This window comes from Gymnoscopelus braueri, assembly GCF_963280865.1.
Source record: "Gymnoscopelus braueri genome assembly, chromosome: 14".
In the NCBI taxonomy this organism is placed as follows: domain Eukaryota; kingdom Metazoa; phylum Chordata; class Actinopteri; order Myctophiformes; family Myctophidae; genus Gymnoscopelus; species Gymnoscopelus braueri.
Genome location: NC_137619.1, coordinates 35,996,167 through 36,010,360, shown reverse-complemented (window position 1 = coordinate 36,010,360; position 14,194 = coordinate 35,996,167). Strand labels below are relative to the sequence as shown.

Sequence of the window (14,194 nt, the reverse complement as noted above, 5' to 3'; positions counted from 1 at the left end):
TATTTTGATAGTTATTTAAGACCAGGATTCACGTCTTCCTTGTTTGGGAAAATTGCAATGTAAGAAAATATTACAATTGGCCAGGTGTGTGACAAAGACTGTTCATTCTTCTCACCCAGTTCCACGGGGCATTGAAACTGTAAAGTTTATTTATTTATTTATTTATTCATTTACATCTTATAGTATATATTTCGATGATGATCTCTAATCAGCAAAATCTGAACAAATCTGTTGCTTTCCCTTTGCGGGGTATATTGGCACTGTATATTTGAGATATAGGATGTGATTCCACTCCAGACTAAATCATTAGGAAAAAAACATTTATTTATGACAGGTCACTCACTGACACTTCCCGATAAGGCGCACAGGTTACATACTGTACGCTGCACATTTACAGATCATGAATGTATGTAGATTATTTTTCTTTTCTCTGTTGTCCTTGGTTATCATTTCGCCAGGCAAAAACAGCTTGAGAGCATCTTAGTGGTGACCCAACAGTTCCATGAGACCCTGGAGCCGCTGTCTGATTGGCTCACCGCCACAGAGAAACACCTGGCTAACTCTGAGCCCATCGGTACACAGACGTCTAAACTGGAGGAACAGATCGCCCAGCATAAGGTATCATACGTCACCGTGTCTTCCCAGCATCCTCTCTGATGCCTCATGACGCTGTATGTCGTTTTTAGTTGTGTCTTGTTCATTCATTTTGTTCATTCATTTGAGTTTTTTGTGCACCTTATATTTCCCATTTCATATTTTCCATTGGTTTTCTTTTAGTTCTATTTCAGTTGTGTTTCATATTTTTGTTTTGTTTTTATGTCGTTTTCCCCCTTGTTGCGTATGTGCGTATGTGTCTGTGCTGTCAGGCCTTAGAGGAGGAGATTATGAATCACAGTAAAGACCTGTATCAGGCAGTCAGTTTTGGTCAAACCCTCCGAGCCGTGAGCTCGGTGGACGACAAGGATTCGGTCCAGTGTAAGCTGGACGCCATGCAGGCCGGGTACATGGAGCTGCAGGAACGCTGCAGGAGGAAGGCGGAGATGCTGCAACAGGCCCTGGCCAACGCACGCCTCTTCGGGGAGGACGAGGTGGCCGTCATGAACTGGCTCAACGAGGTGCACAGTAGGCTGAGCGAGGTGTCTGTGGAAGACTACAAAACAGATGTTCTTGAAAAGCAGCTGACCGAACAACGGGTACACACACACACCACTCCGCTCCTCCTCCTCGGGCCTAACATTAAGTTATCCCTTTGTTTACATTGCCTCAATCACATTTCAGTTGGTTTATGTTCATGTATGTGTCATGCTTTGTTTATGGTTTCTAAAATGGAAAGTCTCTTAACCACTTAAGCCCTATTTTCTCCTTTGGCTATTCCAAAATAGCCGATCTACAAGATAGCTCACAACAACACATCACTCGTTTTGAGCTTGTAGATCTGCTATTTTATCCAAATTTTGCAAGATTTTGAAAACTGGGTTAAAATAGGGTTAACGTGGTTATTTTGTCAGTCTTAATGGATTTCTAAGGATCACTCCTTCATTCCAGGCTCTACAAAATGACATTGAGTTGAGGAAGCAGCATGTTGACCAAGCCATCTCCAATGGACTGGAGTTATTGAAGCAAACAACAGGTATGGTTGGTGTGATGCTGTCAGATATTAGCATGTCTGTTTCAGGGTGCCTGGTATAACTCAGTCAAGTTAGTGCACTGACCATGTGCTCCTTGTGAGTCGAATGCAACTGTTGTCAGGTCTTGCATGTCTCTCCCCTCTCTGCCCTAGGTTTCCTGTCTCTCTACACTCTCCTATCTAAAATAAAGCAATTAAAAAAGAATCTCATTAAAAAATAAATACAAACTTTCCTTTAATCTGTTCGCTTGTGGGGGCCAAGGCTTATTTAGCTGATGTCCATGTGCAACTGAATTAGTATAACTAACACATTTATACTTACCGTATGCAGCTTTGAAGTACCATTCCATTTCCTACAACACCAAAACCCAAATACATTCCGCACATTAATCAATTCTAATCACTTGCTGTTGTTTTTGGCAGGTGACGAGATTGTTGTTGTCCAAGGCAAACTGGATGGAATCAAAACAAAATATGCCGAGATTAAGAATATGAGTGATGATGTGTCCGGAACCTTGGAGCGGGTTCTGGCTCTGTCCACCAAGCTGCAGAATACACACGAGGAGCTGGGGTCCTGGCTGGGGAACGTCGAGGCCGAACTCAGTGCCTTCGCTGCCCGACAGCCGACGGGAGAGCAGCTTACTCGCACACAAGATAGACAGAAGGTAAGGCTTTTTGTTTTTTGATCAACTTGTTTTGGGGGTTTTGTTTTTTGTTTTTCTCTCCACTTTTCATTTTCCATTTGCCCCCATGTGTATAGAACCCTGTCATTGTCAACCCCTACTATTTGGGCTTGAGGAGGGTTGTAGACAACGATACACATGGGGTCGCCAGCCACTTATTTTCACCTGACAGTGAGGAGTTTCGCCTGGAGGGCGCAACATGTGTGGTGAAACACGCTGTCCCTTCCAGTTCTACTCCCTGTTGAACAGACCAACCACCTGTAGGAGTCGTTAGTGCAGAGACAGAGATCATCCTCCACTGCCGGCTTCCCACCCGCGAACAGAATTGCATTTGTCTGAGTGCCTGGCCAAGCCGAAGGCACTGCGGAGGAATCACACCCCTATCTCCACGTTGGTGGACATGATCTATACCAGTGGTTCTCAAACTTTTCAGGCCCGACTCCCCAAAATAATCATAACTGGGTACCTCCACCCTGACAGGCACTTGGAATTGTAGGAGTTGATGCATTACATTTAGTTTGACTCGGTTCCACATATAAATATATTGTGAAAATAGCCGATCTACAGTGAAAATAGCAGATCTACAAGCTCACAACGCCAGGCGTTGTGAGCTTGTAGATCGGCTATTTTCACAACTTCTGCCTCTTTCTTATATTATTTGACAATGCTTGACAAGTTTTTAGAGTATACTGTAGTTTGTTGATTACTTCTGACGTATTAATGGTAGTTTTTCATTTAATTTGGGATTTTTTTTAAAGGTCTTAAAAGTCCTTAAATTGTCACTTTACTGTCATCTGGGGACCCCCCCCCCAAAATCATGTGGGGACCCCCCTGGGGGTCCCGACCCACAGGTTGAGAACCACTGATTCTACATCATCTTCACCACCTGGATGCCCGGCTTTTATTTTTTAGAGCGGAGCGGGTGGGGTGCTGAAAGGTATTTACTGAATACTCATGATGATGCTCATTCTGTGCTTATGTCCAGGTCTTATTGAAGGAGGCCAAAGAGAAGAAGGTTCTGATGGATCAGGTGAATGAGCTGAACAGCTCTCTACTGGATCTCCTCCCATGGAACGCACGCGAGGGCCTGGAGACGCTGGTGACCGAGGACAATGAGCGTTACAAGTGTGTGAGCGACACCATCACTCAGCACGTTGACCAGATCAACGCCGACATGCTTAAATCCCAGAAGGTAATCCAAGCTGTAAACACACCAGTGACTTTGTGTCTTCATCAAAGTGCTCTCGATTGAAGAAAATGGGTGTGATTATAGTTCAAGACGAGTCTTTAGCTCATAAAAACCTCACTTGTTCCCTGTGAGATTTGTTGTATGATTATGATTATCATAGACAGATGCTTGGATCATTGTTCACCTGGTATGAGGCACTACATTCTTCTGTCTAACCTCTACTTATGTGACTATTTACCCTGTTGTTTGTTGGCTAGGGTTCATGCTTACTCTGCTTACTCTTATTAAGAGTGTCTGCAAGATGCCTGAACTGAAACATGTCTGGAATGATATTGTCATGATGTTGTTATTGTTATTTTAAGCAGTAGGAGTAATTGTGGTTGTGGTAGTAGTAGTGTGCCAAAGTATTGGAGGATTTACTACACAGTAACATCTGGACTAATTTAAACGCACTTTCAGAATGAAATTAACACTCCAGATCTTACGGTGTACCACCATAAACAGCCAACCTTTTTATTCATTTGAAAAACAAACTATATCAAAGTACTGTAGTTGCCACTTTTTTCAAAACCATGAGTTCAGATACAGATCTTCAAATGTAGAAGAGAAGAACAAAGTTCTTCAGCACACTGATGCAATCTGGGCCTTTTATTTGCACAAATAAAAGACTTCAATGCTGCTGCAACAGAGTCACCAGAGATGTGGATTTTTGGTTTCTTCTTTTGTTTACAGTTTGAACAAGCAGTGGATACTGAACTTGCCTGGCTGACTGAAGCAGAGAAGAAGCTCTCATCAATGGGAGAGATCAGACTGGAGCAAGACCAGACCACTGCGCTGCTTCAGGCACAGAAGGTCAGCGTCTGTTTGGAGAAACCTAACCCTTTAAACCCTATACTAGTTCCCCTCAGTCTTCACTGAAAAAAACAAAACAGATCTACAAACTCCCAACGTGGCACGTTGTGATGGGTTGTGGGCATCAATTTAGGGGCGTTGGGTTTAAGTGGTTAAGTGTAACCATATTAACACTATTTTGTGTCCCTATTTTGGGCATCCCTATTTTAGGCGTCCCTATTTTGGGCAAGTGAAATTGTTCCACATTTTCAAATTGTTTCAAAAAAGCAAAACTAGATGATCTACAAAATTCTACACAGTACAGGCTCGTACAACACTATTTCCGCGTGATACCATCTTACAAGCATTTATCACTTGCTGAAAACAACAGATTTTCAAGGTAATAAGGCTAACATCAGACAGTAAACACAGGATTGTGTGTGATGTGTCTCTTTTGGTTACTACTAGAGCCATCCGATGAGGAATTGAATTGAATTGAATTGAATTGAATTGAATTGAATTGAATTGAATTGAATTGAATTGAATTGAATTGAATTGAATTGAATTGAATTGAATTGAATTGAATTGAATTGAATTGAATTGAATTGAATTGAATTGAAACCCAACATCAAACCTCTCCTGTCTCTCCAGGGCTTTTCTATGGACATCATGAGACATAAAGATACTGTGGATGAGATTGTGAAAACGGGCAAGGCTATCATGAACAGCAAAAACCAGACTGAGAAGGAGACAGTGAAGGTAATACTGTAATACTGCTTTGATTAGACTAGCCTTCAGTCAAAATACAAATACAAAATCATTCATACACAATGTTCACCACCGATGGAACAATTGCACAATTCTCTGTTTCCTTTACATTGTGCAGGTCAAGGTTGACACTCTCCTGGAGAAGTACGGCGCTGTAAGTCAGCTGAACTCAGAGCGCTGCCTGCAGGTGGAACGAGCCCATTCTCTGGCTGGCCAGTTCTGGGAGACCTATGAGGAGATGTGGCCGTGGCTTCAGGAGACCCTGACCACCTTCAGCCAGCTCCCCGCCCCGGCCATTGAGTACGAGGCTCTCAGGCAGCAGCAAGAGGAGCTTAGGGTAAGAGCTCCATCAGTCCATCAGTCAGACAATTAGAGCTAATGCCACATTCTTGGGTCCGATGCTGATCCCGATTTTGGACAGTCCTAGACTACAGATTACCAATGTTTTGAGCTATATTTTGTCAAAAAGTGTATAATATAATATTGTCAAATATTTCTAATCAATTTGAAAAACTTTTGTTTTGATTTTCTATTTGAGAACATTTAACTTATAAGCAAAAAATACAATAGTAACTTTTTACTTTATAAACAAAATGCACATTAACTGAACCTTGTTTTATTTAACCACTTACAACTTTATTGTGAGCTTGTAGATGTGATACTTAAAAAATTTGCCGATAGTGCTTGGCAACGTGTCGTCACCACGGGGGGGGGCGTGGCATAGTAGCTGCAGACATACTGGTGGGAGTCAATGTTAAGTCAACCTGTTTATACCCCACCAAGATGTCCGCGCTACCAGATGTCACTTGTTGACGCCCCCTTCAGCATTTTTTGCTACGCACTATAATGATTGGGACACATCAGCTTCATAATTGCCGATATAAAAAAGTCACATAATGGCCGATGTATATGTCAAACTGATATACCGGTTGAACTCTAGTGACAAAAATGTCAACTTTGTCTCAATCGGTCAGGAAAAATCACTTACAATGGCCTATCTCCACTACAGCAAATGCGAGAGCTGATTGCCGAGCACAAGCCCCACATTGACAAAATGAACAAGACAGGTCGTCAGCTGCTGGAACTGAGCCCAGTGGAGGGAGCTGCCATCAGAGACAAATACACCACAAGCGACCAGCTCTACACACAACTCAAAGCAGATGTCAAGCAGAGAGCCGCCACTCTGGATGAGGCCATCTCCAAATCCACACAGGTAGTTTACCTTTTACTTGTCGTGTCAAAGAGCATATGCTTTATCTATCATCTTCTTTTTACTAGAGCTAGCCAGGGTGTGAAATACAGGGGGTCTCCAGGTGTCAATCAGGTGGTCTCGGACCCTGTGATTGAGACCTGAGACCCCCTGATAAACAAAACTTTTTTTGGGGGGGGGGCCTCAAAAATGAAGCAAATTATTTTCATATTGAAAAGCTTATTTTCACACTAATAGTATGATAACAACATACAATAGTGAGAATTCAGATACAAATAGAATCAGCCTCCAACTTTTGTACACGCACTGCTCCAAAAGTAGAACGTTTTCTACTTTGGAGCGTGCAAAATGAAGCAAAGGCACATCGCCCGGAGGGTGGAGAAAGCAGTGTGCACCATTCTCTAGAAAATAATGAAAAGCACTACGAGTGGTTCAGGGAAAAGCTTAGTTAGAATGGACTCTTCGGTGTGCACGCACGCACGCACGCACGCACGCGCACACACGCACACACACACACACACACACACACACACACACACACACACACACACACACACACACACACACACACACACACACACACACACACTCTGTCTCTCTTAAAGGTAACAATTATCGCCCCTTCCTTCAGACTTTAGCGTTAACTGTAGTTTTACGTTCACCACTGAAAATAGCCGATCTGGAATCTCAAAACATGTCACGATGCAATGCATTGTCACCTTGTACTGTAGATCTGCTACTATCGAAACATTTGGGACCTTTTGGAATACTTTTGACTACTTTTGACAATATAATGACATGCCCAAAATAAATAATGCCAGGTTGAAAGTAGTTGACTGAGCTCACCTCTTACATATCCTCTCCTCGTTCTCCTACAGTTCCATGATAAGATTGACCCCATGCTGGAGTCCCTGGAGCGCATCGCTGAACGCCTGCGTCAGCCGCCCTCCATCTCAGTGGAGGTGGACAAGATCAAGGAGCAGATAGCAGAGAATAAGAACGTCTCTGTGGACTTGGAGAAGCTGCAGCCTTCCTACGACACGCTGAAGCAGCGAGGCGAGGAAATGATTGCAAGATCCGAAGGGGCCGACAAAGACATATCTGCCAAAGGTATTGTTTCCTCTTGATGTATCCATGATGTCATTTTGCGGTTCAGCCTTTATTTGCTAACTAACTAACTAACCTCCCCTAGAGGTCATGTTGTTATTGTTGTTAATATATAAATACATTGAGTTTAACTTAATTTAAGGGGAAAAGGCCATGTGGTCATGCAAATGGTTGGGATTCAACCTCTGGGGAGCATGAATGTACCAGCAAGTTTCATGGCAATGAAATTCAGAAGGGGTCATCCTCCTGGGATAATCAAGGTGCAAAGAAAATTGCATGGCAATCCAATCTGCAGTCTTAGAATTTTTTATATCCTGTTTGGGACCAAATGACAGAGCTCTGCCGCTAGCTGTGCTAAAAACAAACAAACAAACAAACAAACTTGTATGAATTACTATTTCTTTGTTCATCCAAGCTGTCCAAGACCAGCTGGATCAGATGGTGTTCCTCTGGAACGACATCCAGGCCCTTTTGGAGGAGAGGGAGGCTAAACTGCTGGATGTGATGGACCTGGCAGACAAGTTCTGGTGTGACCACACCGCCCTCATCTGCACCATCAAAGACAGCCAGGACCTGCTGCGAGACCTGGAGGAGCCTGGAGTGGACCCCTCAGTGGTTAAACAGCAGCAAGAGTTTGTGGAGGTTAGGAGTTTAGTTGATTTGTGATTTTTTTCTGTTTATAGAGCAGTTCTCATGGATCTAGAGCAGGGGTTTCCAAACCTTTTAGCTGGAGATCCAAAAGAGAAATTTTATGTCTCCCCGGGACCCAAACTAGTGAAAATAGCCAATCTACAAGCTCACAGCATGCCGCGATGCAACGTAGATCTGCTATTTTCACTACTTGTAAAAAAGATAATCATAAAAAGTGATGGCATTTTTTATTTATCTTTTATTTATTTATGAAATTATTTAAATAAAAAGTTTGAATAATTGTATTGTTATTATTTTTTAAATATTTTTTATTTTATAAAAACATAATGGAAACAGAAAATAAAGGGTTATTTACTTGCGACCTATAAAAATGGGTCCATGACCCAGAAATGGGTCTCGACTCTCGACCCATTGTTTGGTAACCACAGTTCTAGAGCAGTGGCAGCCAGGGGATAGAATGGTTTCAGATGTGACTAAATGTACTGTACTGTTTGACATTTACTGTACTGTACTGTGCTTCACAGTGCAGACCATCCATGGCACTTTCGATTGGCTGCCTTAGCGATACAGAGAGCATTGATGGTCTTTTCACCATCATTACTTTGCTCACTGATAAAGACATGTAGATAAGATTGAAAAACAGTGGAGCATTCCATTAATTAAATTAGTCGTGCACATTTCACACTGTCTAAGATAAGTTGTAATTAGCAGTTTATGACCCAGTAAAAGCTGTGACATAGAGCTAGGTTGATTCTCAGGTTGAGCATCAGTTCTCTTTCTTCATCCTCGCAGGGGTTTAAGGAGGAGATTGAAGGGCTTCAGGAGGAGCTTGATGTGGTTCGAAACCTTGGGGCAGAACTTCTGGCCGCCTGTGGGGAACCTGATAAACCTGTGATGAAGAAAAGTATTGATGAGGTAATGAATGACCACCTTTACAAAGACATTACTCTGTCATTAACAGATCCTCAGTAAACGTAAATGTTTTAGTTGTTTGTAGAGTTTTTACGATGTGGAATAAATGTCAATGCTGCAAGATTCTCATGTCTTCATACTGTTTGGATCAAGCTCTGACAAGTATTGCCGTGTTGTTTTTTTCCAGGTGAACACGGCGTGGGAAAGCCTGAATAAGACATGGAAGGAGAGGGTAGAGGAACTGGAGGAAGCCATGCTGGCTGCTGTACAGTTTCAGGACGGGCTACAGGTATTCAGATTCAATGTCTGCTGTAGTATAACCCTGACATCATGCTCTGTGTACCCTGACATGTCGTGTTTGTGTTTAGAACAAGGGATACTCTAGTGAAACATATTTTAGGGTTTGTGGTTTTGGTGACTTTGAAATGGTTCAATGCCTTCTAAAGCCTGTTTACGTATAAAAAAAAGAGAACTTGGTTTCATTTGCAAATGCCTTCTATGTCTGTGGTTGGATGATGAAAAGAATAATAAACTTTATAATAAAGTTAATTGAGACATGTTGATGAGATTTGCAACATAATCTAATGTGGTCGGACATCTATATATATTCGTAAAGCTTACAACATGTGTATTTATTTATTCTTTATGAGTGGACTATTCTTTTTTATTATGTGGTGGATTGCTATGTTTGGATCAAAATTATGCTTGTGTTTATAAACTGTTGCCAAGAACCCTTTCCAGCGTGAAATGAATAACATCCGATTTGTTACAATATGTTGATTTTATTAACTTAACGAATCAATGTTAAAGCCCTCTTAGATAATAACATTCAAGTTAAGAGTTTTTTATATATAGTTTTTGCATATATATGTTTTGCTATGTTGCCAACCGTTTTAAGAAGAATTAGCAGAATAGGCACAACAATGAGTGTGAAATATGATTCTCTCCCTAACAATCGTCTCCCCACCCCACACACAGGGTATGTTCGACTGGGTGGACATACTGGACGGCAAACTGGATTCTATGTCACCTGTAGGCACTGACCTGGAAACTGTCAAGCATCAAATCGTAGAACTCAAGGTAAAGTGTTGGATTCCTGTTATGCTACACCACAGGACAGAGACTTGGAATATTTACTCATGCTGAAAACAATTAAGGTTGTCTTTTGATCTGACGTATATTAATGTGCTCCTTCCATTTTATGTAATTGACATGTTCATTGTCAACTACCAGCTGTGTTTGTCTTGAGTGCATTGAGTTTTGTATGAAATACGGTAGGTGTGTATGATAGACCGGTTTCTTTGAGGTACCATGAGACACACACAGCCTTTGTTGCTGAAAAGGATTGACCGATCTGAAAAGACTGGAATTGTACTGGTATCCACTGAATGGTTTTTTATGTTGCTCTGAGTGCGTCTGTGTGTTTGTTTGTTGCGTTGTCAGGAGTTCAAAGCGGAGGCGTACCAGCTGCAGATCGAGATGGAGCGCCTGAATCACCAAGCAGGTCTGCTGCTGAAGAAGGTGGTGGAGGAAGCGGACCGCTGTGCCATCCAGGAACCCATGGCTGAACTGAAGATGCTGTGGGACAACCTGGACGAGAAGATCATCAACAGACAGGTGAGGCAGGGTCAATGCTGCTTCATATAGTGACGTTATACTGTGTGAACACGGAGAACACTCATTGAATGTGTTTAAAACCACTGTCAGCCTGGGATCCCTATTTTGGGCATGTTATTATATGTGGAAATTTCCAATTGTTTCAAAAACATTTTCAACCTTTTCATAAATAGCAATGGCAGCAAAGGCTGCTTTTTCCTCAACAAAAAAATATAAAACTGTTGAATATATAAATCACTTTCAAACTGGCTTAACTTTTTTGGGGCATATCATAGGCAAACATTTTTTAACAAAAATAGCAGATCTTCTTATTTTTGCTATTGGTCATATGAGGAAGTATATAGGGCTTAAGTGGTTTAATTGGTGTAGCTGAGAATACTTTCACGGGCTGCGCTTGAGTCACACTGGTGCGCACTGGCGTAGTCTAGAGTTACAGCAGACACCCATGTGTTTTGAGGACATGGCCTATATGTGATGTTGTGACTGTGTATGGTTTCATCTAGCACAAACTGGAGGCAGGACTCCTGGCCCTGGGCCAGTTCCAGCATGCCCTGGATGAGCTGCTGGCGTGGATGAGCCACACAGAGGAGCTTCTCAACGAGCAGAAGAAGGCCGCAGGAGACCCCAAAGCCATCGAGATAGAGCTGGCTAAACACCATGTACGTAGGACACGCCTCCTCTCAATCCGCTTGATTGGTTTGGTTTTCTTTGTTTTGATACAAACCAGACCACACAGTGTAGTTTCCACTGACCTTTTGACCTTTTATATCCATGGGATCAGCAAAAGATCATCAACACGCCACATGCTGAAAACACACAATAATAAGTGTTTAATTTCATTTGTCTCTCTCTGATACTGTAGGACCACTATGGTGGTGACTGTTTTGTGTTACGATTTATTCCATGTTGAGCTTTTATTCATTATAAGTAACAAAGCTCCTCAGGACAGAAACTCACTTACTATGTTTACATGGATAATATTTCTTCAATCAGATTGAAATCATCAATCGGACATGCACAGAAAGAATAATCCAAATAGAGAGAATATTCGGAATAAGTGTTTATACAGGTATAGTTACTGAACACTAACTAATATTCCTGATTTAACTATCAAAAAGGTTACACCACCCCTCTCAACCCGATTATTACCAAAATTACCTCCAATCAGACCGGATCGGACCAGTCTCTGCCAATTGAGGTGTTCACATGAGGCATTTTTATTCTGATTGGACTAAAATTCGGATTATTAGCTGAATATTAGGGTCCATGTCAGCAAACGTACAGTACTTGTTCATCCTTGTTGTGTTTCTGATCGGTTTTGTTTGGCGTTCGTCGTTTCTGGTTCTAGGTTCTCCACAATGATGTTCTGGCTCATAAGACCACGGTGGAGACAGTGAATAAGGCTGGTAATGACCTGGTTCAGTCCAGCGCCGGAGAGGAAGCGTCCAGTCTGCAGAGCAAACTGGAGGGCCTCAACCAGCGCTGGAACTCCATCCTGGAGAAGACAGCCCAGAGGAGGCATCAGCTGGACGGTGCTCTGCTGCAGGTGGATATAATATCAATAAAGATCACTTTTTTATCTACGTTACTGAGCTCAAGTCTCTATCTGCATGTTTTATGTCTTATAAATGAGGCTGTGATTGATTCTCTCCCCCACAAGATGTCTAATGTCATAAAGTTGGTTTTTCGATGATTGAAGCAAGAGCTCTGCATACCCACGCTATCTCACATTCCGGCTTCTGCAGCTTCTATTCATAACTTTGACATTTAGGGAGATCCTTTCATCTGTGGGAGGGTATAACTATAAGGAATGACCTGTGGATATTTTTATTTTAAGAATTCTACAAAGTTTCTCTTTCTTTTTTTATCAAGCATCATCTGTCAAACTCAGGAGATTTATTGGTGAAGTGCAGGAATGTTTAACAAAACGTTTCCGAGATTTCTTAGAAGTTATCTTGTAAGAAGACGTAACGTTCTTATTTGCCAAAAGATTAAATCCTTGCCCAGAAGTTTTTTTATTCTTAAAATATTTCTCTTTGGTACTCATTGCTCTCACCACACTCAATTAATAGAATATTTTGCATTTCATATTTTTTATGTATGTATGGCAAATGTTACAGCTGCAATATTACCCTGTTTTGATATCAACATAGGAAAAATACATTTAGCTCAGTTGAAATTTAAATAATTAATCACGTCTTTGGCCTTTGTTTACCTTGTAGACCTGCCCGGGCAGCTAGAAAATTGCATGAATCCAGGGAATTAATAACTGACATTCTCTTCTCCCTTGCTTAGGCTCCCAACAATGCCTATATGACACCTATTGTCCTGACTCAGGTTGCATTGTTTTGTAGGCTCAAGGTTTCCATGGCGAAATCGAAGACATGCAGCAATGGCTGAAAGACACTGAACGTCAGCTGTTGGCATCAAAGGCTGTGGGAGGCTTACCAGACACAGCTCGAGAGCAGCTTAACGCCCATCTGGTATGTATTTAAGTATATGAAAGGCTTCATGCAGATGGCAGCCTTGTAAGGACCCAACCATGCCTTCTCTGTGTTTCATCTGAAGTGTGAAAATTAAATGACACTGCAAAAAAAAAACACACAACTGCATGTCTGCATCCCCCTGAAAAAAAAAAAGAAATAACTAAAACACACAACATGTATCAAAACTCTGAAAGTGTTTCAAATTGATTTAGACATAATGAATGAAGGAATGTTTTTCTCTTTTGTTTTGCTTTCCTCTAATAGCGTGACCCCTGGCACCCTCACAGCTAGCTCTCCACCGTTAAGTGCCAGGGATCTGGAAACAAAAACATCTCTTTATCAACTTTAACCTCAGACTTTAAGGCTTTAATGCGGGTGGGAATATGCTTCGAAATGTTCTCAGCGTGCCACAATACATCCATTCTGTTACCATTTTTGGTCTTGGATACCTCTTGGATGAGAATATTATTATATTGTAACATCACAACACAGAGACAGTCCAATCATTACAACATATCTAGGTATTTGATTGGCTGCCGGCAACACAGATATGCAATACGTTACTGATTCAAGTCTGAACGAGATTAAATGGTCCACTCAGTTTTGTCATGTTTGACAAGGACGCTACGACAGCATCTTTTGTCTCATGACGTCACATTGTTCTTCGCAGGAGTTGTGTTCAGCCTTGCAGGCGAAGGAGGAGCTATATCAGAGGCTGATGGACAAGGGTCAACAGCTGCTAACCATGACCCCTGAGGGCCCTGACAGCACCACGGAGCAGGACCTCGCAAACCTCAAGGACAAGTGGGTTTCTGTGCAGGCAAAGGCCGCAGAGAGAAAGGTACGGACCCCAACTATTCCGGGGGAAACATTCGGCAGAAATAATGACGGGGAAAGAATCTGTGTCATTTTCAGATTTTCTGGGCTATTTTATATTCTGGGCAAGTCTTCACTTCTGGGGGGTCCCTGGAACAAAATATTTTCAGATGGGGGCCCAAAATACATATAATTTTTTTCCTTGACACGAAAAAGGTTTTGAGCACCACTGATATATAGCAACATATGTTTTTTCAGAAAACGATTTTTGATTTGAGTTACAAATGTTCGCTTTAA

The 14,194-nt window shown here is 41.8% G+C and overlaps 1 protein-coding gene across 4 annotated transcripts in view; it reads left to right on the top strand.

The window, feature by feature from the left end:
• dst (dystonin) overlaps positions 1 to 14,194 on the top strand; it is a 145,473-nt gene that overhangs the window by 110,016 nt on the left and 21,263 nt on the right. For all 4 annotated transcript variants that reach the window (XM_080449297.1, XM_080449299.1, XM_080449298.1 and 1 more), the window contains 19 exons: positions 459 to 618; positions 867 to 1,193; positions 1,546 to 1,630; positions 2,051 to 2,292; positions 3,296 to 3,502; positions 4,232 to 4,351; positions 4,982 to 5,089; positions 5,217 to 5,435; positions 6,108 to 6,311; positions 7,187 to 7,418; positions 7,831 to 8,057; positions 8,859 to 8,981; positions 9,166 to 9,267; positions 9,957 to 10,058; positions 10,422 to 10,595; positions 11,099 to 11,254; positions 11,944 to 12,141; positions 12,950 to 13,078; positions 13,752 to 13,922. In XM_080449297.1, the coding sequence (XP_080305423.1) occupies positions 459 to 618; positions 867 to 1,193; positions 1,546 to 1,630; positions 2,051 to 2,292; positions 3,296 to 3,502; positions 4,232 to 4,351; positions 4,982 to 5,089; positions 5,217 to 5,435; positions 6,108 to 6,311; positions 7,187 to 7,418; positions 7,831 to 8,057; positions 8,859 to 8,981; positions 9,166 to 9,267; positions 9,957 to 10,058; positions 10,422 to 10,595; positions 11,099 to 11,254; positions 11,944 to 12,141; positions 12,950 to 13,078; positions 13,752 to 13,922 (3,286 nt within the window). The remainder of the gene's footprint in view (positions 1 to 458; positions 619 to 866; positions 1,194 to 1,545; positions 1,631 to 2,050; positions 2,293 to 3,295; positions 3,503 to 4,231; positions 4,352 to 4,981; positions 5,090 to 5,216; positions 5,436 to 6,107; positions 6,312 to 7,186; positions 7,419 to 7,830; positions 8,058 to 8,858; positions 8,982 to 9,165; positions 9,268 to 9,956; positions 10,059 to 10,421; positions 10,596 to 11,098; positions 11,255 to 11,943; positions 12,142 to 12,949; positions 13,079 to 13,751; positions 13,923 to 14,194) is intronic.